The sequence below is a fragment of the Cordyceps javanica genome, chromosome 2, assembly GCF_051103115.1.
Source record: "Cordyceps javanica chromosome 2, complete sequence".
NCBI lineage: Eukaryota > Fungi > Ascomycota > Sordariomycetes > Hypocreales > Cordycipitaceae > Cordyceps > Cordyceps javanica.
The window spans coordinates 3,917,022-3,944,773 of record NC_139296.1 but is presented as its reverse complement, the minus strand read 5'-3'; the positions used below and the strand labels follow the sequence as shown (position 1 = coordinate 3,944,773).

Below are 27,752 nucleotides of genomic sequence, written 5' to 3'. Positions count from 1 at the left end.
GAAAGAGGTTGGTTGTCATGTCATGAAATAGGGTATATCGGCATACTGGTAGAATAATACCAAGACACGCTAATTGCCTATCATTGCGATTCTAAAAACCTCACTGCTACTTAGGTTCTCAGCTCCTCCAGAAAGGCAAAAACTCATGTTTCTACTTGCTGTTAGAATTGATAAACGATGATACACAAAAAGGTTCATCTACTTACTCTTTCCACCATAAGCTATGATGGCGGCATTGAACGCATCGTCAATTTCGGTGAGCACCTGTTGCGTCACCTCTTGAAAATCGCTACTGAGCTTGCCTGCCACTTCCTTCCCAAGCGCGTCCGAGTCCTGTTTCAACTGGTACAGACATGCTAATACCACGAGGTGGAGCTCCTGCAAGTTGCTTTTGAGATTGGTGATTGACTCCAGCACGCTGTTGATGACGGGCTGCATATTCAAGAAGTCCCCGCCAATGTCAATCGATTGGTCCTGAAAGGGAGGCGAGGCCCTCGTATCCTCTGCAGTGTCAAGAAGCAGCTTGTGCACCTGCACAGAATCGACCTCGAGCTGCAGCGACCGAGCAATGCCCAACGAGCCGGCTTGGATACCCTTTGCGTTCGTGTCTAGGCTCTGGAGCACGGCGCTGATGTTGGCGATGTCGTCTCGAACGGTTTGGAAATCGGCTCCTTTCGCCACGGCCAAGAGCCCGAAAGCGCCGAATATTCCAAGAGATCGCATGATTTTTTTTTATGGTGCAAGATTATCTGAGATATTTGGGAAAAGCTATTACATCGGATGTATTGACGGGTTGCGCTGGATTAAAAACTAATAAGACGAGCGCAGACAGCGCGATCCAGTCTAGCCTACAACGCCACCCCAGTTTAGCTGTCAAGGGGTTGCATTCGGGCAGCTACACCTACATATGTGGTGGTTTTTAACAATGGATATTTACCGAGGCATGGCTATCCCTTTCTCCAGATAGCCCTTCAATGCCATAGCACATGGCTCGAGGCACTTATCGACGGTAATACAGTATTTGTTGGATGTGCCATTTATATCACAACAGAGCTCAACGGCAACAGTACTGTTTTACAGACAATTGAATCAAACTTCTGCAGCTCATCTCAGATTTTCATTCTGCTAACACTTCAAAATGCGTTGGTTTTCCTTCCCACTAATTGGCCTCGTCCATGCGGTGGCCTACGCTCAGGCGCCAGGTAAGTTCAGAATTTATCTTGCATATACCATGGAAAGAGACCTAAGCAGGGAATTTTGAAGTGTCTCCGGATTTATTCGATAAGATGGTGCGCTATACGGCATTCTCTGCCGCTGCGTATCAAGTCGATTGTCAGACGCCGCCGTTTGGCTCCAAGATTGTGCAAGCCGTCGAAGACGCCGACACTGGTACCCGGGTGGCAATCTTCCGTGATGAAACAGAGAAGGAGATAATAGTCGCATTCCGCGGTACTTCCTCGCCTCGGGAGCTCGACTCTGACCTTGCCTTCACTCTTGTCCCGCTCAGTGTGCCTGGTACGAATTGCTCCGATTGCAAAGTAAGTCAACACCTTTGCCCAAACTTGATTGACCCAACTTGAAAACAATAACCTGATGCAACAATCTTACAGGTACACGATGGCTTCCAAAGATGCTATGCTTCGGTCATGAAACCGCTTGTAACTACTCTACAGGGTCTGCTATGCGACGCTGATTGGAGATTTGTTGTTACTGGCCATTCTCTCGGCGGCGGTATTTCCGCGATAGCGGCAGCTTCATTCGTGGGTCTTGGCTTCAATGTGTCCCAAGTATTTACATTTGGTGAGCCGCGCAACGGCGATGCAGCCTGGGCCAAGTACGCAAGCGCGGTAGTGGCCGATGATCAATATTTCCGTGTGACGCATTCCACGGACGGAATACCGCAGATTCCACCTACTGTTCTGGGTTATGTGCATCATTCTCCCGAGTACTTTCAGATCGAGGAATCAAATAATACAGCTGAGTCGACTTGGAAGTGCGAAATTGACTCGCCGGTAAGGCCCTCCTCCCCCACTCATTTGATTGAAGCATCCTTGCGTGGTGAGACTAACGTGTTAAACGACAGAAATGCAATGCTGGTCAGAAACCGGGAACTACTTTGATCAATAATGCGCATATATCATATAGCAACACCGTGGTTGGCAGCTCCTTGTTTGTGCCTGCATGCGGCGCAGTCTGGCCATGAATAGGATGATTTGTATAGGCCAACGCGTGGCAAAGGGTACCTCGGAGGTCTTGGAAAGATGCAGCGCCATAATCAATCAGAACTTGCGCTGAACCTTGCATAGCATTGCTTAATCACCGTCTAGGCTTGGAGCAAATATACAGAATGATTGCTAATACTATGCGGCGCATACTCATAATCCACGAGCTGGCTGCCCTGCTGTTTCTGAAATTCGCTTCTCGTGCTAATTCTGGCTCGTTGGTGCTTTATTCATCATATGGTACCGAGTAATCTAGACTCTTTTTACATTATTCTGCGAAACAAAAGGTAGAGATGGTGCCCCTATGGCGCCCCCATGTCGAATACAGGTATGCCACTGACTCCGGTGCTTGGCAAATCTCGATGGCGAAATCACGAGGGCAGGCAAAGATCCTCATCGGGTACCCTACACATCTCTCGATATTTCCAGCAAGCCCTGGCGTTTCCTGGTCGTTATCCCGGCAGTCTGAGTGGGGGGATCTGCGCGGCCCAAGCCGAGAAAAGCTCACATGTACTTGACCATTCCACTAGCCAGGAGGAGGAGACTGAAGCATATGTACAGGTTGCTGGAGATCACCACTACAATAAAATTGCTGTCGTTAAATTATTGCCGTGAGGGTAGCATTTACACCCTGTACCTACCATCTGCTGCTCCTTCGAGACACGACAAGACCTGCCATTGAAGTCCGAGGCCTTGGTCCATGCAAGCTCACATGCGCTAATCCATAGATACGACTAACAAAGAGTAAGTAACGACACTGTTGTTTCTTGAGCCCTTTCATGTTATCTCACGACCCTGATCCTGTTCTGTTCGCTGGCACCCAAACTTATCTGTTCAGCATCATTTGAACACACAAGCCTCTCGTGCTCAATACCAGAATGCATCCCAAGACGCTCATACCGTTTCTCGTCGCGCCAGCCATGGGCAACTTTCTGCGGCGCGATGAGAAGAGCGTAATCGATTCCATATCGTCTATATCGGAACAACTCACCGCAATGAACGCGACCCTTGATAAGATACAGGGTGCCGACGACGCCCAAGCGGCCGTGGACTTCCAGAACCAGGCCACGCAGCTGCAGAGCAATCTTCAGACAGCGACGGACTCTGCCAAGAGCTCGGCTGCCTTCACCGGCGAGGAGTCATCGAACGTTGCTTACTCGGTCGTGGGCATCACGGATGTCACGTATGCCGTGCTGGGAAAGGTGGCCGTGAAGCGCGACGTATTCAATAAACTCGGTGGGAGCGCAATAACCGATCTCGTTCGAGATGAGCTGCAAGGCCTGCAAAACTCCACGCTTGGCTTCGGCGCGGCATTGACGGACAAATTTGTCAAGGCTGTACAGGACGTCGCACCGCTTCTGATCTCGTCGTTGGAGTTTCACTTTTACCAGACTATCCAGGTCTACACAAAGTAGAGAGTGGGCTCGGGCGGTCGCTCTGCGATCATGCATCATGATTTTGTGGCCAGGCTGGGGCGTCCTATTTCATGGCAGAGAAGAGAACGAGCAGACTTATTTCCAACTTTGGGTCCGACCCGCTTCAGTAGCAAGAATACCATGTATTTCATGCAGTCAAATGTTAATAATGCCCAACGGCCCCTCAGTGGTTGATCTTTAAAGTGCTGCATGGATAAAAAGCTACAGCACAGTTGCGAAGGGTAGGGGTTCTATTTGAAGCGTTACCCTGTACGTACGCGGCCCGATGGGCGGCACTACCAGGAACAAAACAAATGGTGATCATTCTTTCTATACTTTGGAGGACGTGGTCAACGCTTCAGACAAGAGTTCAACGTCCACGGCCTGCTGATGGGAACCTCTGCACTACGCTTCGGTTATTTGGTTTGCCATGCTGTGAGGCGACGTCATGTCGCCAGACTCGCCGCCATTCTGAGCACCAACATAGGAAATTTTGTGAATGCGTGCATATTACAATGGCTCATTGTATGTTATATTGGATCACTTGTTTTGTTCATGTACTTTATGGTGGGCTTTTATGACACTGCAAGATTGGTTGTCATGAAAATCGGTTCCATAGACTTTTCATTTCTTGTCAAGCTACGCTATCTGCATGGAAAAAGAAATAAAACTTTCCGCCAGCTCTTCGCCAGTTCCGCTCAAATGTGGCGAGCCAGACGGCTGGATCGGCTCATGCCAGGTAGGCCTGGCAAGGCCGAGCCACCACCGCCATAGGCTGCAATGCCTCTGTCGAACTGCTCGTTGATCTGGCCGACGAGCTGAGTGGCAACATCCTTGAAGTCTGCCGGGACCTTTGCAATGATTGCATCGCCCAGTGCCGCCGTTGCCTTCTTGAGGTCCTTGATCTGGCCGGTCGCAATCGGCGTTACAATGACCAACTTGTCAAACTTGGGCTTGACTGCGATGAAGGCGTCGATGGATTTGGTCGCGTCCGTGATGATGATGTTGACAGTGTCCGCCAGGCTGAGAGTGTCGTCAGAGGTGAGAGGCTGCGAGTCGTTGGCGACCTTGTTTGCCTTCTCAATGTTGGACTTGAGGGCCAGGCTCGCGCCGAGGATGGGGATGGAGCCAAAGATGTCGCCCGAGAAGCCGGTCAAGGAAGCAGTCAGAGAGTTGATTCTTGTGTCAACAGTCTTCAATGCGCTGTTGATGGCTGCCCCATCGGCCAAGACTGTGGCAGCCAGGGCGATCGGCGCGACGAGGTTAGAGAGGAGCATCTTTTTGAAGTGTAATTGAGGTGAATGAAGATTAGTGAAGGATGATCAACTCCAAAGTCAGCATCTTAAGAGACAATTGGGAGTATTTATAGGCGATCATCACTCAAGCAACATCAACGTACAAGCTCAGGCCGTGGTGTAGTGATGTTTGGTGCTTGTGACTGTGAGTTGTCAACCGTCAGACGCTCGAGCTTTCCTGCCACCCTGGGCCATCCTGTTTTACAGAGGTGAGATTGAATGAAAAACATTTACCGTAAACTGCAAAATTATTCTGATTCGGGAGATTTACAGTTACACTGACACTTGGTGCCTCGGCGATCAAATGCTGATCATCACATATGCGTTACGAACAAAGGCATCTGTGCGCAGACATATGTACTTGCAGCATCCCGCAATTCGTGCCACTCCAAGCCAGCAAATTGTCTAACCCGCAATTTCAATTGCTCAAGTAATAACATTTGGCGCAAATTAACCAAACAAAAGCGTACTAGTCTTGGGCTGCTCAGGAATCCTGCGCGCAAGGATGCCGCCCGGCTTATGCCGCCACGCTGATCATATGTGGCTATTCCCCAGAAAAGCCCGTGTGTTCTCCCAATTCCCCCGCATCCCCTGGTAGATGATGCAGTGCTAACAAGCGTTCTTAGATTCAAGGTCTCTATTGGACAATGAACGGCTGAAAGCCACACTTTAGCCACTAGCCCACTGGTTCCGTTGAACACCGGCTGGGAGCTATGTATCTAGGTCGAGAACAATGCCATATGATGGTGGCAGAAAGAAACAGCACGGCAGCTGCATTTCAACTTAGCTTGGTCAAGGTGGTTTCTCGGCTGTTGAATGCGCTCACATGTAGTCATGTTCATTCTGTCAGTAATTGGACCAGGTACATAAACAGTCAAACAGGCCAGCTCTTCTTTCCATGACAACAGAGTTTCTTCGGCACCTTCGCATATCCTACGCTTTGTTTACCCATTTGCATCAACAGAAAGTATACCTACACAATGAAGGTCTCTTCCCTGCTCTTCCTGGTCGGCGGCGTCGCTGCCAGCGTCGTCCGTCGTGACCTGGCCACCATTACCGGCGTCCTCAGCGGCATCGGAGCTGACCTTGACGGCCTGAACACCGCCACAAAGAGCTTCAACGGAGATCCTTCCGGCCTGCTTGATGCCTCCAACAAGGCTATCCAGGATCTGAAGGACGGCGATGCCAAGATCCAGCCTCTGCCTGGCCTCACCCTCAACGAAGCTCTCGGCCTCACCGGGCCCGCCAAGGACCTGCAGACCAAAGGTGACGCCTTGCTCGCTTCCATCAAGGATAAGAAGGCTGCCATTGCCGCGGCAGGTCTGTGTGATGTCACGCTACTCCAAGTCACCGACCTGGAAACCGCCTCGAACGCGCTGATCAAGACCGTGGTGTCCAAGGTCCCGGCAGCTGCGCAGTCGATTGCTCAGGGCCTCGTCGCGCCTCTCCAGAAGGATCTGGCCGATGCCAAGGATCTGTTCAGCCCTGCCAACTGCCAGAATGGCAGTGGTGGTGGTGGTGGTGGCAGCCCGAGCACCAAGCCGACCTCGGCTCCCACGTCCAGCAAGCCGTCCGGCGGTTCCACGTCGGCTCCTACTGTTCCTGCGACTACGCCAACTGCCACCATTCCCACCACCGTTCCTACCACCACGGCAGGTCCGGGAAACGGCACCTGTCCTGCTGCCTCCACCGTCACTGTCACTGCAACTGACACCAAGGACTGTACACCCAATCCTACTTGCACGAAAACAGCCCCGGTCACTGTCACAACCACCACCAAGGCTTGCCCGACTGGATCTAAGCTGCCGTGGTAAAGGTGAAATATGAATTCTTGGCCTTGGTCGAGACATCGTCTCATTGTGCCAACTTGTCTGGTCGAGCCGTGATGTTTTGGCTTTCGCCTCTTAAACGATTTGATACTTGTGTTGGACCAGTACTGAAGCGATGGAGAGTCTCAAGATTATATTTGGAATGTGTTTAAAATTAGTACTGCGCTGCTATTGGCAATGTCATTTTCATGATTTTCATGCGGCTACCACTACTTCAATACTACCCATTATCTGTTTCAGCCAATTTTCCTCTTCGACGTCTACCCCGACGAATCTTGTCTCGCCACTTAACACGTCCCCCGTAACAAGACCATGCAGAGCGAGACTTGATTCACCACGCTGTACATAGGTCGCTCCCTTTTGCTCCCCAATCCGTTGTCCATTCTTATCTTGAACCTCGTATATCACAGTGCCCAGGTCGAGCTCGAACTGGGACGGATTCATCATGGATATGATACTTTTCGATCCGTCCGTGCCTGGTTCCATTTTGAGGAGGGTGGTTTGAAGGGATTTGAGGCCCTTGAGATGAATCACTTTGTTGTAGACAATAGTAGTCTTCATCCCCATCGACTTGACGGTTGTGTGCCCATTTGCCAGTTGCAGAGTCAAGTCCTCATCTCTCATGATGGCTGCAACAAAAGCTTTGAACGCTTCCATGTCGATAATGTTTACCGGTTGCTCGACGATTGCAATGTCCGCGCCAAAAGATCCCATCTTTATGGAGGGCACAGTCAAACGGCCGAATGCACCACATGGTCCCACGAGATCAACTGTCATTTCTGCAATAGTAGCCGTCGTCACCCCAATTTTTGTTGCTTTTCCTTTCAAGGATATCAAGAAAGAGCTGAGACCAGGTTAGTTCCTGTGCATCATGGAAGCTTTGGTAGCTCACTCTTTGGTGGCATTGGTAATCTTGATCAGATCAATCTCCAATTTGCTTTTATTCAGAATTGATTGAGCTATAGCGTTCATTTTGAAAAGATTTGCAAAATCTTTCGGTTTTGATTTTATCAAGTTATTCAAAAGTAATTGGGTATAGATTGCGAAAAGTGGTTCCTGGTATAAGAGAGAGGGCAAATTGTCGTGTGAGGCAAATGGTTTGATGCTATTCTAGGAATTTGGGGAAAACGTGCGACCAGCAGATTATATACATTGGAATATACACATGCTGTCGCCATTGCTTCAAGTCGTCTCAACTGTCGCCGTTTCCAAATTGTTGAGGTGCACAGACGCATGCGTGTTGAGCTGCGCGTACGCGCTGTGTTTCTCGGATCAGGTCACTGATGCCGCGTCATTCAATCAATGCCTTATACTGCTCGAATGGAGTCACTATCACATGTCTGCCTTTTTTTTTGGTTGCACATCCATCATGATCCATGTCGTTTCGATGAGTCATGTCACATGTCTGCATCTCCTAGTTAGCGTATCCCTGCGACAACCACAAGCAGGTTTGGAAATCCTCACTTGTGTGGAACTTTTGATTACTTCTGACTGCTTTCTTAAAGCAACATGGTCTACGAATACAGGTACAGCTATACTCGTCGTCACAATTTCGTGATCGGCATGTACTACCACTTGCCTGGTTTCTCGACAACAAAACAACTCTTTTGTAACCCACTCGCTTCATACACTGGTTCTCTGGTTTCATCTAAAAACTCGAGCCCTATAATTCTTTCCTCCTTGTTCTCTATTCTCTCATCATGTGGCAGCCTCCAGTATAAGGCTGAGATGCCGATCTACTATTTCTCCGGGCGCCCCATGTTGAGACCCGCCTTTACGTCGCAGCGTGAGTGCTCAAGCTCAAGTGCAGCCCTACAGAACAAGGCACCACTCCGCTAATTATCCGTCGGCGCAGTCGTTGCAACTATACGAGTACAGAGTAAAATGTTTCAAATTATCAACAATTCATATTACGTGTGAAGACTGTTACATATAAAGCTTGCCATCACCTCAAGGGCAGAAAATCTTGCAAGCAAAAGAATATAGATCAACAATAGAGAATATCTTCTAGTTATATATCAACTCTAAAACCTATATATATATATGCTATTGGTGCCCCTATCCAGAAGATAGGTCTTCATTAAACCAAGTATTGTGTCTTTCTTTCTTCCTCTTCCTCCCGCTTTCCTGTGTCAACACCCCCCACACGCCCAAGCTTACTAGACATCTCTTATTTGCCCCTCCCCTTGAAGCTTTCTCAGTTGTGATTAAAAGATGGGCATCGAAATCTGTGCGTTCCATTCGATATTGTCGTTATAGCACTCGATGCGATCACGACAAGTACCAAAAACTCGATCCCACAATCTGGTCTGCTTGCCATAGTTGGCACTCGACTTCCATCCCTTGCGGTGATGCAAGTCATGGTCCTCGATGATAAGCTCCGCCGAACACTTGCGGAGCAGCCAGTTGAACGGGTTCGGCGGTGTAGCAGCCATGCGGAGACCACTATGGCCAGCTAATTCGGCCCAGACGATGTACTGGTGGCACACCCACCACTCGTAGAACCCCATTGGGAAGCCCATCAACTTCATCGTAAAGTAAGCCAGCAACGGGATGCCGGCAATGTCGAATATCTCTTGCTCAGTATCTGCATACAAAGTAAGAAGAGGATTCGGGTGCTTTGTCAAATGGTGGGTGCGGTGATATTGCCAGAGTCCGTCAACAGTGTGCATCAACCGATGGTACCAATAAAACCAAAAGTCGAGAATGATTGCGTAGAGCCCAGTCTCCAAAGGAAGGAGATATATATTCATAGACCCAGGGGTCTTATTAATCTGGTATGCCAAGAAGACGGTAAAGACTGGTCGGAAAGTGGACGTCGACACGAGCGATCGAAACACTTTGAAGACGCTGTTGTCCGGGACGCCATCGCGCTCATGGACATCACCATCGAGAAAACCGATCTGCTCGCCGATTTTTCGCAAAATGTGCAGCTCTCGGATAGCATTGAGCTTAAAGGCGAGGCTGTAGAGTACAACAGCCTGCCACATGTTCAAGTTGCGGCCGGTGTAGACGTAATAGAAATGATGCAGCAACACCGGTGCAAAGGCATGCGCAAGAATCCATCGATGCTGGTACCAGTCGTTGAGGTACGGCACCTTGTCAGTCTTTGGGTGGACCGGGATAGGCTTTTCGAGATCAATATGATGGAGCTGGAATATCTCATAAAACCAATGGAAAATATTCCACTCTGAGCGGTCTTTCTGCCTCCAGGTGGATGCAATGGAGTCTTTCGGGTTCCGCTGCACACTCATCCTGCAATGATGTTTGTATCAAGACTTAGAAGATGAGTTCGTATCCAAAAGTAAATTTCAGGTCTCCTATGCAGGTAAAAAGTCGAATTGAGATTGTTATGTGGGAGACAGTAGTCGCTGATGCTGTTTCCAGAGGGTGGCTTTAGGACCTTATATTCACAGGCAACCCGTAGATGCGCGTTGAAATTAGAACTTACAGCTTCGCAACACAGCGGCGCTAGCCCAACATGATTTGGTTTTCTCCCCGAGGCATACGTGTCGCCGCGCGTAAGAGTCGCATTCTCAACTGGCTGTCGACACGCATCACATGTACAGCCTCGGCAATGCAATCGGCAGCTCTGCCCAGATGGTTTGGGTACCAATACTTTTATTCTCGTATAGAGAAGCAAAGTCGCCAAATTTGATGAGAAAGATTTTCTAAAAAAAGTTGCAAAATGGCCTGGACAAGATTTTTCACACGCTGCATCGCCAAGTTCGGAGCAGTCGAGGCTACCCTATATTCGACAATCTCTCTTTTCATTCCAATCAACATATTCATGTTCCTTCGACTACAGTAATAATGGTCAGAGAGGTTTGTTGGAACATCACGCATGTGAGTAATGATTTCTTTTCTTTGCCATGATAGATGCTTGGTCTGTCTGTGGTGGGCTAGCATGTATACTTACTGGGACGTGCTATTTTGGAAAAGGACATGGGCGGGGCGATGGCGTAAAGCAGCCGTCACTAGATCTACCGAAAGCTACTGGGTAGGCGTTAACCCCAACCCAAATAGCTAAGAAGCAGTAGGATCGCGGTCTACTCTGCCAAGCTTATCGTGCCACGCGTTGCTGACGAACCGAGGTTGGAATGAAAACCGGTGGGCGTAGACGTGCTTGCGCTATCTCAATGGTGAAACATAGCTACCTAGCTTTTGCTGTCTATCTACTCCGTACCAATAGGCTCATTGATTCAGCCCTAAAAAACCTCTGGCGGACAAGGCTGAGGCCACATTTGACGACGTCGACTAACGACTTCCAGACCAGCTGCGCACAAGGCCAAGCCAGCCCCTTTCCACCATCCGTACTGAGATAGACGGTGGGTGTTCGGCTTGTCTACTTCACAAGCCATGTAGTTGAGGTGACTGTAGCGGTCCCTCGGTCTAGTAGCATTTCATAGCTACAGCACGGAACACGATGTCTGTTCAAGTGTAGTCAGAGTTCCATACCATGCTATTCGCGTTTGTCTCCTAATTGTCTGCAATCTCTATCCTTTCAAGCCTTGTGTAATAGGTCCGTTGTTTCCTCCGTATCTAGGGGGAACGAGGGTTCGGTAAAAGGTGGGGCTTGTCCTCCACCACGGAACGCTTTAACCTGCCTTCCGAAATTTCTATTGCTTCAATCCACTTCGCGCTGGCTGCTCAATCTTCTCCATTACCAGCTTTTTCACCTCTACGAACCAGCTGGTTCATTCCTTCATTGCACACCCATGAACTTGAGAGGACGACTGCGTACTGCAGAACTCTCCTCTCCAGCTCCGACACATGCAAAGACGATAGAAAAGTGTGACCTCGCCAGCTGGTCTCGTGAGGAGCTGCCGCGCGTTCTGTCCATTTCTCCCTACCGTCAGCAGCATTCGTCATCATGGTACGAGATTTCTTCCAACACTTCTTCATGGCGATAACTCACCAATGATTTTTGATAGACTTCTTCTGTTTCCACAGCCACTTCGGCAAAACATGTCTTCGAAAGACGTGTTGACGATATCAAGTCACCAAAAAGGTAAATGAACCCTTCCTTGCTCCTACCCCACACGACTTCCGCCTAGCACACTTGCCTCGCATGATGATTTGTATCAAATGGGAATCTCTCCTAGATATTAATGCGGAGAAACCGATATCTATTCTTCTTAATCTGACAGGCAAAATTACTACACCTTCCTCCATTCTACTGCCCTACTCTATGACGCAGCTAACCGTTGCGAGCACTAGTGATATCAATGCCTTGATTCTAGACTACCTGACCATGGAGGGCTATCCCAATGCTGCAGCAAAATTTTCCAAAGAGGCAAACCTGCAGCCTCAGCAGGACATTGCTTCAATCCGGGCCCGACAGGCAATACAAAATTGCATTCATAGCGGTAACATACAATCTGCTATTGAGATGCTCAATGAACTGGACCCTGAGGTAAGCAATATTGCCTTTGTTCAATACCCTTGCATGATTAAAACAAGAGTTATACATGCACCACGCATATGGGCCGGCATCGGTCCGTGATGATAAACAACCACTTCTTTAATGACTTTCCTCCTTGACTCAAACCTTATGTTCGTAAAATCGGTCTGGAATCAACGCTAATCACCGACCGCAGATCTTAGATGCAGACAAAGCACTACACTTCTCTCTACTACGTTTGCAGCTTGTCGAGCTCATTAGGGGTTGTAACGCCACGGGGGGCGACATCAGCCCAGCGCTGAAATTTGCCACGGAGCAGCTAGGGCCCCGTGCTCCTACAAACCCCAGATTCCTTGAGGAGCTAGAAAAGACTATGGCTCTTCTATTGTTCCCTCCCGAAACTCTGGAGCCTCAACTGGCCGCACTGCTTAATCCGGAGCTTCGCCGAGATGCTGCGGATAGTGTCAACCGCGCGATTTTGGAGCAGCAGTCAATGAGACGTGAGGCGGCGATCCGCCAGCTGGTCAAAATGCGGGCATGGGCAGAGTCTGCAGCCCGGGATCGTGGCGTCAGTTTACCCGAACGGCTGGACGTGGGCCTGACCACTGATGAAGCGGAACGCCGCCATGCAAATCCTGAGAATGGGCATGAACCTATGGTCACGGTATGATGAATATGATTATGAACGGTATAGGCGTTTACTTGTTTAAAGGATCTGGGATCCGACTATGTATTTTGTACAACTCTTCAGTAGCGATTTTTTCGGAGTTTGGGCCTGCTACACGACAATCAATGCTTGCTACAGGTGTAGCCTTTTGTTTCTTCTTCCAATTTTTTTGAACACCGGGTGATTCAATGCCGTACTGACGAGAATTTTTCATATTGGCTACGTTTTCTTAATCACTTGACTCGACTGGCGAATTGTGCAGGCGCGTGTCGATGAGCACCTGTGGCAGCGTCTGAACAGAACAGGTTTGACCAAAGTTCTTGTTAATTAAACAAACGAGATATTTACATAGTGTTTAAAGATCAACGAGCACGATACTCTACTTCGTGCGGATATGCTTGAGCTTGCGTGCGCTGTAGAGGAAGTTGTTGGCGTAGGCCTTGGGGGTGAACTTGCGCACGTTGGGTTCTTGCACGAAGAATTCGTAGCCCTGCTTCTCGGCAAAGTGAATGGCGTCCTCCTTGGTCTCGAAGCTGAGATGTGTGCCCTGCATGAAGTCCCCGGACGACTGCCATCCCATCAGCGGGTTTTCCCAACGGTGACCCTTGGGAAGGATATCCCAGTCCATGCGCCAGTCGTGGCCCCTCCAGGTTCCAGACTGTGTGGCAGCCTTTGTCTCCTTGTATATTCTGCGGCAGATTAGAAATGTGTCGTTTCTGGGAGGACCGGAAGACTGAAGCGCCATTTTCGAAGGGGGAGCTTACCTGACGGTACGAGCCTGGAGCTCCATGGGAGCGCCGGAGGTGACAGCGGCGGAGCGAATGTCGTCTGTGCCATCCTGAACGGCCCTGGGTACGGGAGTGAAGGTCCTGCGGCCATCAGTCAGCACTGTTGAAAGTTTTGAGCATCGAAGGGGAGTTGGAAGCGCTCACGAGGTGGCCTTATCGTGGGGACTGTCGAAGTCGGGCTGGTTGGCGTCGCTCGGCGTGCCGGTAACCTCCTTCTCGCTGTGCTTCGCGATGGAGCTTTGGAGGCGTCGGGTGGCCATGGGCGCGGCCAGACGCGGCGCGGTGGCGCTTCGCAAAATGCGGGCAACGCCTTGAGATCGTAGAGCAGGCATGATGGATTGTTGTTGCTGCTCAATTGACAACAAAGGAGTGGCCTTTTTTTTCTTCTCTCCTCGAGATGAGTAGGTGCGGCGTTGATGGATACTGGAGCACAGGTTCTGGCGTTGGTGGCGCAAAGCAGATAAGGGTGGGTGGTGATTGGCTGACAATGGAGCGACGTTTTGCCGGGACGAGTGCTTTTCGGAACGGCGACTGTCTAGCCTGGTGCACCAGCATCACCACCACTCTCAATTCGCAAAGCCATCTGACATTGAGCAGCTCGCACGACCGTCGACGGAACGAAGCGGCAGGAAAAATCAACTTGAGTGTGATATATACAGATTTCAGCCAACCACCGACATCATGAGCTTCGTCACCCGCCGTGGTCTTTCCACCCTCATCCCCCCCAAGGTGAGCAACCGCCATTTTTCGCTGACCCCCCCGTGACGTCCCGGAGCTGGTCTTGACGGCCAATTGCTAACCAAACTCCCAACAGGTCGCCTCTCCCAAGGTACGAAGCTAATTCCCCCCACTACCGACGACTTTCTTCACGACGCTGGCGATGCGAGACGCAGTTCAATGGCCAATTGAGCTATCGCCGAGACGCGCCGAAGACGTCCCAGCTCGCGGCAACAGTGTGGCATCGCCTACCTCGAAATCAACGACACTAACATGGAAAATCTTTAGGCCATTGGTGGCGCTCCTGACGCTCTGCGCATGCAGCGTGTCGTCAGCTTCTACGAGAAGCTTCCTCGTGGTGCCGCCCCTGAGGCCAAGGCCAAGGGTCTTCTCGGCCGCTACCAGGCTCGCTACTTCGGCAAGAAGGCCTCTGCTACCCGTATGGATCATCTTCCCCGAAAGCCGGGCTTCGCACAAGAAGCGCCGCTGTTGTGTACAGGAATAGTCTACTAATAGGTCGCTAGCCATTATCCACGCCATCGTCTTCCTCGTCGGCATCGGTTACGCCCAGAACTACTACTTCCACCTGCGTATGACTCCCCTGAGAATCAACTGAAGAGGCTGAACTATAGACGATGACTCGTTTGCTGACTGATGACTGCAGGCCACCACAAAAACAACGCTCACTAAGGAGCGTACTTGGTAAAGCGAAGAACATTTGGTGACAACTGAAGGGTTGTGTAAATAGACTCTTAGAGGGTGTTGTCATGCCACACCTGTACTTCCTTTTGTAACAACTCAGACATTCTTGAAATATCTTGACACTGCCATGTTGGACTTGTGCATGTTATACGGATAGCTGGCTTGGCTGCGGAGATGTCAGATATCCGTCTCGCGCATGGACTGGCTGCCTGCACTGTGCACTGCAATGTTCAGCTGACTGTCAATGGGCAGCATGAGCTGAAGACAAAAAGCGATCCATTGTCAGACGAGGTATGCAGACCTATATATCACCATGAACGAGTACGTATCAAAATAGCTGCATAGTTGCGTGGAGCGCTGGGCATCGGTACGTGAGGACGCGCCACTGTTAGGCCGCAATGATTCGGTCAAAAAATGGGGACGTGACGCGCGCGCATAATACACCGCTTCTAGCAGATAGTAATGGAGCTGAACGTCGAAGTTGATATAAAAAATTTTCTTGAGCAAGAAATGTGCAAGCTGGGGTGCCGCAGTTGCTGCGGAGGGCCAAAAAAAAACCGTTGTTGTGTCTGAGGCAGCGCAGTGATACAGTGGATGCAGTGGAGGATGTGCGCTGCAAAACAGGGCAATGGTTCCAGGAAAACAAAAACTTGAGAATGAAATGCATACATAAGAACGAATTTATGCCTCCTTTTGGCATCTTCAATGGATGCCTTGGAGGAGATCTTACATATATGGCCAGTTCAATGCCAAGTTACACTTCAAACAGAAACAAACAAGATGAATAGGTACCTAAGTAAGTACTAAGGTTCCCAGATACCAGCGGCCTGCCAACAGGTACCTAGGCACCCAGGAGGTACTTAGCGCATTATACTCCGTACCGGGAGCTGGTTGATACAGCGGACCCGAATCATTCTCAGCAAATCACCAATCATCGCCCTATGCACCCATGTACCAAGGTACCGAAGTCCCTACCAGTAAGGTACTTACTTAGGCAGGGTCCGCCAGCAGCCAGCTGAGTACAAAGGTAGCCTGCTGTTTCCCCAAGGTGAGATGCATATTGCCTCTGCACGCTCAGCCGGCAGGAGTTCTGAGAGAAAAACAAGAACACAGCCACGTGATACCTCTCGGAAGGGCCGGTCAGTAACAAGTACTGGAACCGTTACAAAGGAGTGTCTTTGGCTCATTGCAAGGCGGAACACAGTCGTCGTTACAGCGGTGTCACCTGACTGGCGTCAAGCGATACTTTATTAGGCGGCAGTGCTTGAAGCAGCTAACATTCCACGCTAGCCCTGATTCGTCCGGCAGCCCCCAGCGTCCGGCCGCAGTAAAAGCAGGAACCTCCATTGCAAGCCATATCTCACCCTGCCATTTAGTCACACCTGGCGACACTCCCCCCCCCCAGACTTGGACCAATTCGAGGCTTCCGACAACAGGCACCGCCCTGCAACCCGCGATCATCTTTCATCGTCTGCAAGCTCTTCATTCGCGTCTCGAGAACCACAAGAAGCCCTCATCGACCGGCAAGACCTTTACCATCACCCGCCGTTTCCCCAGCCTCCGCCCGTCTCGGCGCCGCTGCACCTACCTGCCTATAGCTGAGCAGTGTCTGTCGACCGACGATCTGGCCCAACAGTCGTCGTCCCCCTCGCGAGCGGCGCACGCCTGTATCCAAGACGGATGATGGCCACAGAGCCCGTATATAACAAGCTAGCTGAAGTTTCTGTCCCGCACCGACTAAGTGACGTGAGTGCTACTGCCCATTGATTGCCAGGGCGTCTCGTCGTTCGCGGTTTGCGCCGCTTGTGCCCTTTTCGCCAAAGAAGCCGGCAGCAGCCCTGGCCCATCACGACGCCCAGCCACGAATGCTAACCTGTCCGCTTTCCTAATCTAGCATCCAAACGGTGCCCAGCATGGCGTCGACTACTCTGCTTTAAACGGCGGCAGTTTCCACAACATCGAGGATATAGCCAACAAACGCATCACAACTGTCGAAGATCAATTACATTCCACCGACGTTAGTGTAAGCGGCGGATCCGATACGGAAGCGTCACGAGCAAAAGATGGCGACAAGAGCCACAGCCGAACTGGCTCTGCAGCCAGGAGGCCTGCCACCTTCAAGGCCGTCTCCGTCAACAAGACATTCTTGGCCGCCAAGGCGAATAGCTCGAGTATAGCCTCGAAAACGACAGAACGACCCTCTGGTGGCGCCAGCACGCCACCTCCCGGTTCATCAGCTTTATCGGCTTCTCGACCCAGGCTTGTTGCCAAAGCTGGTAGCGGCACGAGAGACTCAATGCCACGTTTCGCTACCCTGAATGGCGGCAAGTCAGGATCCGTACCAGACGCCAACGCAGTCTGGAACAAGAATCGACGTATGTATCACTGTCACTACTTGGACCCGACACAAGCAAGCCATTGCCCAGTTGCTGACCAGACCAAGCGCCGGAGCCCAAAAAATTCACAGACGAAGAGCTCAAGAAATACGGTATTCATATGGCTAGTCGCCTTAATGAAGACGATGCACAAGGGCAGAACAAATGGGCAGATATCGATGATGATGACGAAGACTGGGCCCCAGAAGCAATCACATGGGGCGACGGCACAAAGACGAAACTGCCACATCCCGATGAGCATGCACCTCCTGACGATGTCCCAGATGTATCACAAGAACAATTTCACTCAAAGCATCATTTCACCGAACGAACTACCCAACCAGAGTACATCGCACCGAAACCTACCGGTCTACCTTCCGGGAAAGGCCTCGTGCTCAAGGGCGCTACCCAGGACCGCCCTGCTCTGGTTGCAAAGCCACCACAACCAACCGCTCCCGCCAAATCCCCCTGGGCTCAGCTGCCTCCCGTTGAACGGCCACAGCAGCCATGGAGTGAATCAACCGGATCACCTCGAGGCTCTTATAAGGAGCCATCGCCGCTAAAGATGATGGGCCACCCGCCCAAAGAGATTGCTGCGGATGATTTTAACCGTTCTTCCTGGAGAGATAGTCACGGCGGTAATGGCGGGCGCGAACTCTATAACTCCCAGTCTGGACGACTTGAACCGGTTCCAGACCGCCGCGGATCCATGCTTTCTGACCATTCAGGCCGGCAGCCCTCAGTTCTCCAGCGACAAGCTATGGATCACCCAGAGCCATCCAGCGCTTTTCAAACTACCCGTACCAACCAGGAGGGCTCCTTCAACAGGAGAAGAGCATCCTCTAATGTCAGTGGTGGTAGCGGACTTCTGCAGCGTGGCCAGCGTGGTACCGAGGGACAGCAACAGCACCCTGTCGAGGACCGCGGGCCTCGTCGGCCATCGTTCTCTGGCTCGAATGAAGGTCGCTATAACCAACAAGCCATGAGCGGCCCTAATCGGCAGCACCCTCCTTGGAACAATCTGGAAATGCCAGATCTCACGCAGATGGAGTCGCAAATGCCAGAGGAAGACGATGTTGAGTATCAGAAGAAGCTCATGAAGGAACGTATCGAGCTTGCCCGAAAACGTCGACAAGAGGAAGTGGCCCGCGAAGAGGCGGCGCGCAAGGAACGTATTCAAAAGAAGCTCGAAGCGCTCGGTCCTGCACCCGAGAAGAAGAACGACAAGAAGGAAAGTGTCAGCCGCGATGAAGCTAGGCCGACCCAAGTTCATCGTCGCGAGGCATCTATCGACCGTCAGCCCCTGCATCAAACCGGTCCAGGCACCAAAGACTCGACATCAAGACGTGTCTCGCAGAATCAGGATCAACAACAGCCTGCGGAATCATGGGCTGGCACTAGCCCGCGGCCAGACAGATTATCTGCTTGGTCGGCCGGGGCGAATGGCTTGGGAAGGAATGTCTGGGGTTCTCCAGATAACGACCGCGGGCTTGGCAATGGAACGTTCAATCCTGATTTGGGCCGAATCCCTGGCGCGACTGGCACAGCAATTCAACCCAGCAATGGCCCACAACCGCTGTCACTACCTGCAGCGATGCAAACGGCTCCCATCGGATCACGGACCTCTCGATATGATGCGCCAGGATCAGATCTTGCTAGCAAATGGGTTGCTGCTGTTGCCGACAGCGACCAGAAGTTGAGCGCTGCTAGATTGGCCGAGCACGCTAAAATGGAACGCCAGCTTACAGAAAGAGGCATATCTGCTGATGATGCTCAGCCGGTGATAAAGGAAACGTGGCGACAGGTTCACGCACCTGGCGATGGCACACGTCAAGTCCTGAAATCCACCGAGGTGCAAATGCATAACGCCCATGCCTGGAAGGCCTCCCGAGAAGACTCCAGGCCTGGAAATCAGCCAGCCCCTACCGCTCCTGCTGGAGTCATTGGATCTGCGCCACCGCATATGCTTCCGCAAAATGCTAATGCATCTACGCAACCACGGACATCTCGTTTCTTCCCCGCAAAGGAGCAGCGCCCGGGCTCACCACCAGATACGATCAGGTCATCTTCGCCGTCAGCACCCCCACCTACAATGGAAGGACATCCTGCATACGAGGGCGATGCTAGACGTCCCCAAGTCTCCCTGCCAAAGCCGCAACCTATTGTGAAGCTTCCACCTGCCGCCAGCCATCACCACACGCCCGCTAGCCGGCAGCAGCCTGTTTGGGGTAACAAAGGGCAGCCAGATGGCCGCGGACCTCACCCGTACGGCCATCAATCTCAACGAAGTGCGGAGAGTTCCCAAGAGCAATGGCAAGATCGTATTAACAGCCTTCTACACAAGGCCTCACCCCCCAAGCCAACCATTGGTCTCTACGTTGTCAATGTCGCTAGCCGCTCTGGCTATGAACACAATGGGCCAGGAACTGCCGCAACAGTGGTACTGCCGGGAAGCCCGCGTCAACCGCAACGAACCCTGTCCGCTCAAAAACCTCCTGAATCCAAACCGATGGCCGAGGAATGCTTTGAGGAGCAAGAAATGGGGTCTCTTCCTATAATTCGACTTCCTAATAAGACTCCTGAGGCTGCATGGCTGCCCATCGTGGTTCAATTCAAGTCTCTACCTAAGCGGTACCTTGTTCACGCCGCTATTATGGAGCCGTTCCGCATCGCTGATGAGCACTCTGGCAACTCGAGCATAATCCGCGTTCATCTTCCAGGCATGCCGGAGCAAAAGACCATCGCCATTCCCCAATCGGCAAGCTCCTCACGTGGCGGTCGTGGCAACGGAAGACCATCTCCTCGCCAGCGCGGTTCTGGACGGGGCGGAAAACGAGAAGTATCCAACTCTCATGGGGACTCGCCTACCGGCCATGGTCGTGGCAGCCGTGGAAGTTTTCGCGGAAAGTCTTCTGATAACTGGAACCGCAACGCAACTCGAGCCCAGGCTCAAACGCAGCTCTCGGCTTAGTGAAATTTCCAGCTGGTAGCTCTTTGAGCTCGAATCCAGTTGGACTAATGGCATCAATCATTTGTCAAGGGGCATGGTGCCTGCACAAGACAATGCCGCAGGACTTGACTCCGAATCATCAATACAAACCTCAACCAGGTGCAAAACGATGCTGCTATTCAGACAGAGATTAGCCAGCCCAAATGTACAACCTTGAGTATTATGAACATGTGCTCGTTCGGAACGGATCGGATGTGTCGGTTTCCAGCTTTGCACTGTACGCTAGCCGTGGTCTCTATTCCTTATTGAGACTATCATCAATTCGGATGCGTCGCATCTTGTTTTCGAAACACCTTGGTGCGATAAGGACATGTTCTTTTTTTTTTTGTGTTTTTTCCTTCTTAAGAGTTTTGATATGTTGTTCGCCTTGATAATCGTGTGAACTGGAGCGGGACAAAACTATCTTTTGCTTGGTCCTTTGAACCTTATTTTTCCTCTTTGACACCATCAGCGTGTCCTTGACGAACTTTGATATTGCTGGGGGATTTAGAGATCGAAATGAGGGGGACGAGGGGAAGTCGAGCAGGCCAGTGCCTTGTAACTACGAAAGGGTGGGATGCGGCACGGTAGTCTCGGAACTACTGGTGCAGTCTTGGTTCCCAAGGGCGAAATGGAAGCAAGGCAAGGGAAGAGCAGAGAATATGGGCGAATGCGACAATGATGTCTCGTTGCGACTTTCACCTCTCTATCCCTCTTGTCGCTTGTAATGTCAAGTCAGCATAACATGGACACGTAGACACATAGCCGCAGATGCGGCATTGCAGGAGAAGAAGAATGAGGAAGAATAGTTTTTGTCTTGTTACAATTGTAAAGAAATTTCGCCAACGCCACCAAGCTGAACCATTAACCATCCCCTTCCTAGATGGACTGTGAACAGGCATAGCAGCGTATGCGCTCAAATGTGCTCATATGTAAAGTAAAGACTTCGTGAAATTACATGCCATCTACAGTCATGAAAGAAAATTCCCAGTCCCATGCCGTTCTTCCCACACGTCATCATGAAAGAGAAAGAAAAAAACAAAAAAAACAAAGCCACGAAACAAGCGCCGCCAATATCATGAACCCAAACCAACACTCATACTCCATGCAGACATAGACGTCCAAGAAGACCCACCCCCGCGCCGCCGGTCCAGGTCGAAACAAAGCCATCTTTTTTTCTTGCTGGTTTTTTCCTTTTAAAAGTCCTCCACGGCGCAGTTGGGGTGGAGCACGTAGACAATGTCGTCGTCGACGGCCGACGAGGTAGCCGCGGAGCCGGCTTCGGCGAGGCCCTCGCCGCGGAGGGCCATGAGGACGTTTTCGCGGACCATCTTCTTGAGGACCATGACGGCGAGGGCCTTTTCGGCGTGGTAGTCGTCCTCGCCGGCGAGCTCGGTCTCCACCTGCTCGAGGTACCAGGCGACGAGGGCGGCGCCGGGGACGCCGTCGCCGCTGCCACTCTCGTCCGAGTTGACGCGGTGCACGAACAGGTTGACCATCTTGATGTATTTTTCGTACGTAATCTTGCGCTTGGTACGGCCCGACGAGGAGGCGGCGGCGGCGGCGTTAGCATCTGCCATGGCCGCGTCCGCGTCGTCGTCGTTGGTCTCAACGTCCATGCCGGACGCGGCGGCTGCCGCGCGGCGGAGGACATCGCCGCTCTCGGGCTCCTCCATCTCTCCATCCATCTCGACATCGTCGTGCTCAACGGAGATGATGCTCTGGCGGAGCAGGTTAAAGGCCTCGACGACCATTTCGGGGCCAATGTTTTCGACGCAGTTGACCTTGGCAATGGCCTCGGAGAGGCGGATCATGCTCTCGAGCTGGCGCACCGTGATGCGGTACGAGTTCTTGCCGATGCCACCCTGGGCGTCGTCCCGGCGCAGCTCGCGGTACTTTTCGACGAGCACCTCCTTGGACTCGTCGGTGAACTCGGGCCGAAAGGTGCGGGCGAAGCGAATGTAGCGCTGCAGCTGCTCGGTGCTGAACTCGGGCTCGACGGCCTCGTCGCGGTGCTGGTGTATGCCGACAATGTGGTTGGCGAGGTGGCGGTCGACCTGCTCGTTACACTCGTCAAGCACCACGAAGAAGAGGTCGAAGCGCGACATGATGGGCGCCGACATGTTGATGTTGGTGCGCAGCGTGGCTTTGCGGTCGTAGCGGCCGCCGACGGGGTTGGCAGCCGCGAGGATGCTGGTGCGCGCGTTGAGTGTGGCCTGGATGCCAGCCTTGGCAATGGAGATGGTCTGCTGCTCCATGGCTTCGTGAATGGCGACCTGGTCCGCAATGTCCATCTTGTCAAACTCGTCAATGGCGCAGATGCCATTATCCGCCAGCATGAGCGCACCGGCTTCAATGGTAAACTCGCCCGTCTCCTCATCCTTGACCACAGCGGCCGTCAGACCAGCGGCAGACGAGGCCTTTCCGGATGTATAGACGGCACGGGGAGCAAAAGAGCAGATGTACTTGAGGAACTGGGACTTGGAGGTGGATGGATCACCGACAATGCAGATATTGATATCACCACGCAGCTGCATGCCTTCAGGAGTGGTCTTGCTGACACCCGACATGAGCTGCAGCAGGAGGCCCTTTTTGACGACTTCGTGGCCATATACCATTGGGGCAATTGACTGAACCAGACGAGAGTATATGTGGTCGCCGTGCACCATGGCTCGGAGATCTTCGATTTCGGAATGGTTCATGGACGACAGGATGGTAGCTTGAGCCTGCTCGACGCTTTGCTTGTCGTCGGGGTCGGTGTTTTGGGTCATGGCAGCGATGGCGTCTGCTGCGGCAGCGGCAGCAGACCTGCCAGTTGACGTGGTATCGGGACTCACCATGCAGGAGAGGAATGCTAGTCTGTAGGTGAGATCGCGGACACCCAGGGTCTTGAGACCCGTGACACCAGCACCGCCAGCCTCGCCGCGTTGTGGCGCACCACGATCGTCACGAACCGCGCTGGGCTTCAGACCCGGAAGGCCGAGCTGACTGACGTCGGGCACAACGATCAACGCGCCCGTGAAGATGCACTTCTCGCCAGCCTTGGCGCGGTCGACGATTTCGCCACGGAGAATGACATCCATTGTACGAGGCATAGAGCCAGTGGGGATCTCGGAGCTGTTTTCTTGCACACGCAGCTTTTGCCAGTCCACAAAGGTGCTGCGGCGGATATCCAGCTGCCAAGCCACACGATTGTTGCAAGTGGTGTTGGGGCACTGCGTGGGTTCGGTGTAGCGGAAGGTTTGCTCGACATTCTGCACGACGGCACGGCAGGCCTCGCAGACAAAGGTAGCGAGCGACAGCTCGGGACGGACTTCGGACGTTCTCGTGACGGTACCGGAGATGGAGAGCAGCTGGCCAATGTTGGCGGCGCGGAGGCTGCGGACGCGCGAGACGAGCGGCAGGTTGTAAAATGCGACGGAAAAGAGTTTGTCGGTCTGCTGATGCTCGTTCATGCGGTGTGTGGAATCGGACTGGCCGGCAGAACCCATCTGGCTGGCTGCCGAGGTGGACACAGCACTCGACATTGAGGTGGGCTGTCTGTGGTCACGGTAGTACTGAGGCTCATACTTGGCAATGAGCTGGTTGAGCGCCGCGGTGATGAAAGGGAGGAAGCGGTAGTATTGGCGCATGACACCGTCGGCCAAACTACCGTTTTCCCATGAAGCCAAGTGTTTGAAGTCGACGTAGAAGGTCGACAGCGAGTATGATCGCATGGCTCTTATTTGAGCGATGTAGAATTTATCTGTGGTGACGGCGCTAGAGGCGGGCGCGCCAGAAAGAACAGGCTCTTCGGTGAAGCTGCGCAAAGCCAATGTCAGTATAAGGTCTGCTGTGCATGCTCGAGTTTTGATCCAGAATATCGTACCTCTCAACAAAGGCGGCGAAATGCTCCTGGACGAGGGCGCCGATGCGGTCCTGCACGCGGGGTACATGTGTCTGATTGTTTGGGCGGCTGCTGCGAGGTATCTGATCGTCGGCGAAGCCTTCTGTGCCATCCTCGCTGGGGGCTCCGAGGTTCTCTGAAGGCGGTCCGCGAGGCCGTGCAGATGAAGAGGACGGAAAGCCCATGTTTCGCCGGTGCGGCGCAACGGACGGAGCGTCCGACATCATGAACCCGGCGTCGCTCGAGGGAGCCATGATGGGTTGGTGTGGGTGAGCGGTGTGCGCTGCGTCTATCGGTTCGCAGGGGATATTTGGTGCAAGATGAAAGTTGCGCAAAAAGAGAAACACGGATCAACGATTCTGACGGTGGTGAAGCGTAATGAAAAAAAAGTCGTCAACTTTTCCAGAGGGCGAGAAATGATGGAAGCCTATTACCAGAGTGTGAAATGCGATGGGGCAGTTAGTTGGTGGTGGTGGTGGTGGGAGGGTGGGACATGGGAAACACTTTACGCGAAAACGCGTCAGAGACGCGTTCGAGGGGCTGCCCTGGACGCGACTTTTAATTGATTTGCCGCGAGAGCCACAACGAGGGCAGAGAGCGTGGGGCGCTGCGCAAGGGCGAGATGAGTGTCAAAGAGAACTACGATGTATTCAGCAGAAAAATGATTGCTTCGTAGCTGGTATTTATCTATGCTTGCATCTTATAAGTGTACATTATGTCGTGTGGGCTTTAGCTACCGTAGTCGAAAGAGTACTCCGTACTGGATAGCCTAATCGGCGCCTCACTGCCTAGGTACGCTGCACGTAGCCAGCACAACGATGGCTGCCATGCGCACGGGATCAGTCGTGTCTTCATAGTAATGGCCGAACATTGTAATGACCCTGGCGTGTTTTCAAGGTGACTCCAGTATCTCGAGTGATTTGTGCGAGGACCAGAAGATTGCCGTAACATGTATGCCCATCTATTTGCAGTAATTACGCGTGCACTTGAACTCGTCAAGTCACGTACTGTAGAGTGCGCATATTTGCGCAGCATGCAGTAGATTTCCGAGTCGCGTCCGCCCCCATGACCTCGTGCGACTCGTTATCATCATGTAAGCTTCGCGTAAGAGTTGTTCTTATGTCGTCTTGTCGCTGTTCTCGTCCTCGAAGTCATGAATCTGTTCCCGTGTCAGTCGTGCTTCTGACAAGATTACCACGCACGACGTGGAATTTCAATACTTGCCTTTTTTGAGACTTGCAACCATTCCTCAACGCTTCGCACGTACGGGTCTGCCGCAGCGGTGGCCATGGACTCGTGGGACCAAATCACCATGTCGTCAAACTTGCCCGTCACCCGCATCGCGCCGACGGTTTCCATAGCGACCACATCGTCATCATGGACCCCTTGGCCGTCAGTCGACAGTGGCGTTTCCTTTTTCAACTCGTCGGCAGCGCGCTCGACAACTACGCCACGGTAGCCGGGGGGTAGAGGCAGCGTCTTGCCCTTTAGTTTTCGGCCGCGAAAGTATGCTTCTTTGCTATCGTCTACAGAGAATGGCAGTGTGTAAGTAGGGTCCCTTCGTTTGTCCTTTTTGGTTTTACTTGATTTAATTCTTACCAGCGTTACGCTAGCAAGTGTCGATTTTCGTACCTGGGTTGCTCACAGGCTTCCAGTATGCGCCAACGGGGTCGACGGGGCCATCGTGATGAATGCGGCAGGGTAGCAGATTGGCAGTCACATTTTTTATTTCGGAGCCTTCCTCAAGGGACATCATCGTAGGGCTACTCATTTTGAAAGAAATCGGGTTCTGAAAGGTGCAATTTGAGTATAAGACGAGGCTTGAAGAAGTACAGTCAGGATCTTGCAAGCTCCCAGCTAAACACAGGGTTCGGCGCGTGTGCACGTGATGGCAGACACAGAACAGGCATCTTGGCCTGGCAACTGGTCAAGCTGCGACACATTCACTTATAAACCACAATAAAAGGACTTTTTTTCTTTTATTTTGCACATTCCAGGAAATCGCCGACCCCTCGTCCTATTCACGTTGAAATGGCGTCTGCGCAAGCCCAAATGGCCAGCTTGTGTTCACTGCCAGAATTGATAACACCGGCGACGGGAGGCCGACCATTGCCAATACCGTCTGGCCCAAATGTGCGGACTCTGTCTGAAGGGCTGTTGACTGGTTGGTGGGAAACAAGAGAAGAAAAAGACGTCTGCAAATTATAGCCTGGATTTTGTCACAAAATTCAAAGCCATGTATGTTGACTCAACATGTCGGAGCCCACCCAGTCACACCACGCAGCGTAGACCATCACCATGCAACCACTCGGATATCGCAATATAATAAAGTACTTTGGGTTATTACCCGCTGCATGGCCTTTATTGCCTGCAGCTTGGCCTGCGACTTGTCTACATCCTGCCACCTCCAATATTTCTCCTGCACGCCAGATTGACGTCATCCGACGCGGCTCTCTCTCTCTCTGTCTCTCTCTTTCTCCCATTTTTTCAGATGCAGCAACCTGGGATGGATAACCGACTTGTGCATCTTGCCGAAAAAAAAGGGTCATCTGGTTTCTGTTTCAGGAACTAAAAAAAAAAAATGGTGGCGATGCCGGGTGTTGGGGAGTGGCGTTGCATCCTACACGGAGCCCGACTCCGCGTGTGGACGCGCTATGACGGGCCTCGTCTCCGGATCGTGTCAAGTACATGGGCTGCCCGGTAACATGCACAGTTTCAGGGTCGAGCACCTTGTTATCTGTACTCTGTAACCAGTTGTACGTTACGTATGTACACTGGCCGAACTGGTTACTGATCACGCACGGCTCTCACCCGTTTCTACGCAATACTTGACTTGCAACTCCCCGCACCCTCCCCCCCCCCCGATGTCTGAGACGGCTTCGTCTTGCTTGCATCAGGGCGCGGGCGCGCATGCGAGCAGTGGGACAAAAAAGTACGTACTTATCACCTAGGTAGTATTCTCGCACTCGACGAATCAAAAGTCGCGTCCAGCCACCATCATCCCGTTGGTCTTGTTTCCGTCGTCCGGCCCTCTCTTTCCATGACGCTTTGGAATCAAAATCTCTCGGCCGCTAGAAGGGACGGGCTAGCTTATTATCCCACTTCTTTTTTTTTTCCCTGTGGAGATTGGGAGAAAGAGTCCATCTCGCTCTCGGCTTGCTGGGCTCCCGAGGGCCAGATTGGTGCAACTCTCACCCGATCGCGAGCCCGTGCTAGTCATAATCCACATCGTCAAGTAAAGCCAGTTTGGCAGCCCAGTTGCCCCCCCCCCCCCTCATCTGCGGCCAATACTAAAGTGGCGCTCCCCGACGATGCGTTTCCCAATGTGTTAAGATAGCCAGTGGTTTCCAGGATCGGACTGTTGTTAGAGCGCTGCGTCCAAGCTTACCCCCCCTCCCTCCCTCCCGGCCGGCGACTTTGTTCTTAAGGCCTCGTCGGAACGGGCAGGCCCAAGTAGCTGTAT

At 52.1% G+C, this 27,752-nt stretch overlaps 12 protein-coding genes across 12 annotated transcripts; 5 read left to right on the top strand and 7 right to left on the bottom strand.

The window, feature by feature from the left end:
* Nucleotides 1–143: 143 nt before the first annotated feature.
* V2A60_003696 (cell wall mannoprotein 1 family protein) lies at nt 144–723 on the bottom strand (the record flags this gene model as incomplete). The annotated part of the gene is made up of 2 exons (XM_083255023.1): nt 144–151; nt 207–723. 2 exons carry the CDS (start codon nt 721–723, stop codon nt 144–146), a joined length of 525 nt encoding a protein of 174 aa, XP_083111149.1.
* Nucleotides 724–1,138: 415 nt separating this feature from the next.
* On the top strand, nt 1,139–3,637 carry V2A60_003695 (uncharacterized protein; the record flags this gene model as incomplete). The annotated part of the gene is made up of 4 exons (XM_083255022.1): nt 1,139–1,202; nt 1,252–1,538; nt 1,674–2,012; nt 3,080–3,637. 4 exons carry the CDS (start codon nt 1,139–1,141, stop codon nt 3,635–3,637), a joined length of 1,248 nt encoding a protein of 415 aa, XP_083111148.1.
* A 698-nt stretch (nt 3,638–4,335) lies between these two features.
* V2A60_003694 (cell wall mannoprotein 1 family protein) lies at nt 4,336–4,914 on the bottom strand (the record flags this gene model as incomplete). Its single annotated transcript, XM_083255021.1, has 1 exon — nt 4,336–4,914. The coding sequence occupies one exon, from the start codon at nt 4,912–4,914 to the stop codon at nt 4,336–4,338; it is 579 nt and encodes a 192-aa protein (XP_083111147.1).
* A 998-nt stretch (nt 4,915–5,912) lies between these two features.
* On the top strand, nt 5,913–6,746 carry V2A60_003693 (cell wall mannoprotein 1 family protein; the record flags this gene model as incomplete). The annotated part of the gene is made up of 1 exon (XM_083255020.1): nt 5,913–6,746. One exon carries the CDS (start codon nt 5,913–5,915, stop codon nt 6,744–6,746), a length of 834 nt encoding a protein of 277 aa, XP_083111146.1.
* Nucleotides 6,747–6,956: 210 nt separating this feature from the next.
* On the bottom strand, nt 6,957–7,475 carry V2A60_003692 (uncharacterized protein; the record flags this gene model as incomplete). Its single annotated transcript, XM_083255019.1, has 1 exon — nt 6,957–7,475. The coding sequence occupies one exon, from the start codon at nt 7,473–7,475 to the stop codon at nt 6,957–6,959; it is 519 nt and encodes a 172-aa protein (XP_083111145.1).
* Nucleotides 7,476–8,968: 1,493 nt separating this feature from the next.
* Nucleotides 8,969–10,015, bottom strand: V2A60_003691 (sterol desaturase family protein; the record flags this gene model as incomplete). Its single annotated transcript, XM_083255018.1, has 1 exon — nt 8,969–10,015. One exon carries the CDS (start codon nt 10,013–10,015, stop codon nt 8,969–8,971), a length of 1,047 nt encoding a protein of 348 aa, XP_083111144.1.
* Nucleotides 10,016–11,634: 1,619 nt separating this feature from the next.
* Nucleotides 11,635–12,835, top strand: V2A60_003690 (CTLH/CRA C-terminal to lish motif domain-containing protein; the record flags this gene model as incomplete). The annotated part of the gene is made up of 4 exons (XM_083255017.1): nt 11,635–11,637; nt 11,696–11,772; nt 11,982–12,177; nt 12,362–12,835. 4 exons carry the CDS (start codon nt 11,635–11,637, stop codon nt 12,833–12,835), a joined length of 750 nt encoding a protein of 249 aa, XP_083111143.1.
* A 376-nt stretch (nt 12,836–13,211) lies between these two features.
* V2A60_003689 (ETC complex I subunit conserved region-domain-containing protein) lies at nt 13,212–13,952 on the bottom strand (the record flags this gene model as incomplete). Its single annotated transcript, XM_083255016.1, has 3 exons — nt 13,212–13,521; nt 13,597–13,701; nt 13,765–13,952. 3 exons carry the CDS (start codon nt 13,950–13,952, stop codon nt 13,212–13,214), a joined length of 603 nt encoding a protein of 200 aa, XP_083111142.1.
* Nucleotides 13,953–14,301: 349 nt separating this feature from the next.
* V2A60_003688 (F1F0 ATP synthase subunit f) lies at nt 14,302–15,027 on the top strand (the record flags this gene model as incomplete). The annotated part of the gene is made up of 5 exons (XM_083255015.1): nt 14,302–14,349; nt 14,435–14,449; nt 14,626–14,776; nt 14,862–14,927; nt 15,002–15,027. 5 exons carry the CDS (start codon nt 14,302–14,304, stop codon nt 15,025–15,027), a joined length of 306 nt encoding a protein of 101 aa, XP_083111141.1.
* Nucleotides 15,028–16,722: 1,695 nt separating this feature from the next.
* V2A60_003687 (uncharacterized protein) lies at nt 16,723–20,385 on the top strand (the record flags this gene model as incomplete). Its single annotated transcript, XM_083255014.1, has 3 exons — nt 16,723–16,785; nt 16,934–17,414; nt 17,483–20,385. 3 exons carry the CDS (start codon nt 16,723–16,725, stop codon nt 20,383–20,385), a joined length of 3,447 nt encoding a protein of 1,148 aa, XP_083111140.1.
* A 1,214-nt stretch (nt 20,386–21,599) lies between these two features.
* On the bottom strand, nt 21,600–24,543 carry V2A60_003686 (MCM DNA helicase complex subunit MCM6; the record flags this gene model as incomplete). Its single annotated transcript, XM_083255013.1, has 2 exons — nt 21,600–24,204; nt 24,272–24,543. 2 exons carry the CDS (start codon nt 24,541–24,543, stop codon nt 21,600–21,602), a joined length of 2,877 nt encoding a protein of 958 aa, XP_083111139.1.
* An 863-nt stretch (nt 24,544–25,406) lies between these two features.
* Nucleotides 25,407–26,060, bottom strand: V2A60_003685 (ribonuclease H2 subunit C; the record flags this gene model as incomplete). Its single annotated transcript, XM_083255012.1, has 3 exons — nt 25,407–25,448; nt 25,553–25,815; nt 25,922–26,060. 3 exons carry the CDS (start codon nt 26,058–26,060, stop codon nt 25,407–25,409), a joined length of 444 nt encoding a protein of 147 aa, XP_083111138.1.
* Nucleotides 26,061–27,752: the final 1,692 nt, after the last annotated feature.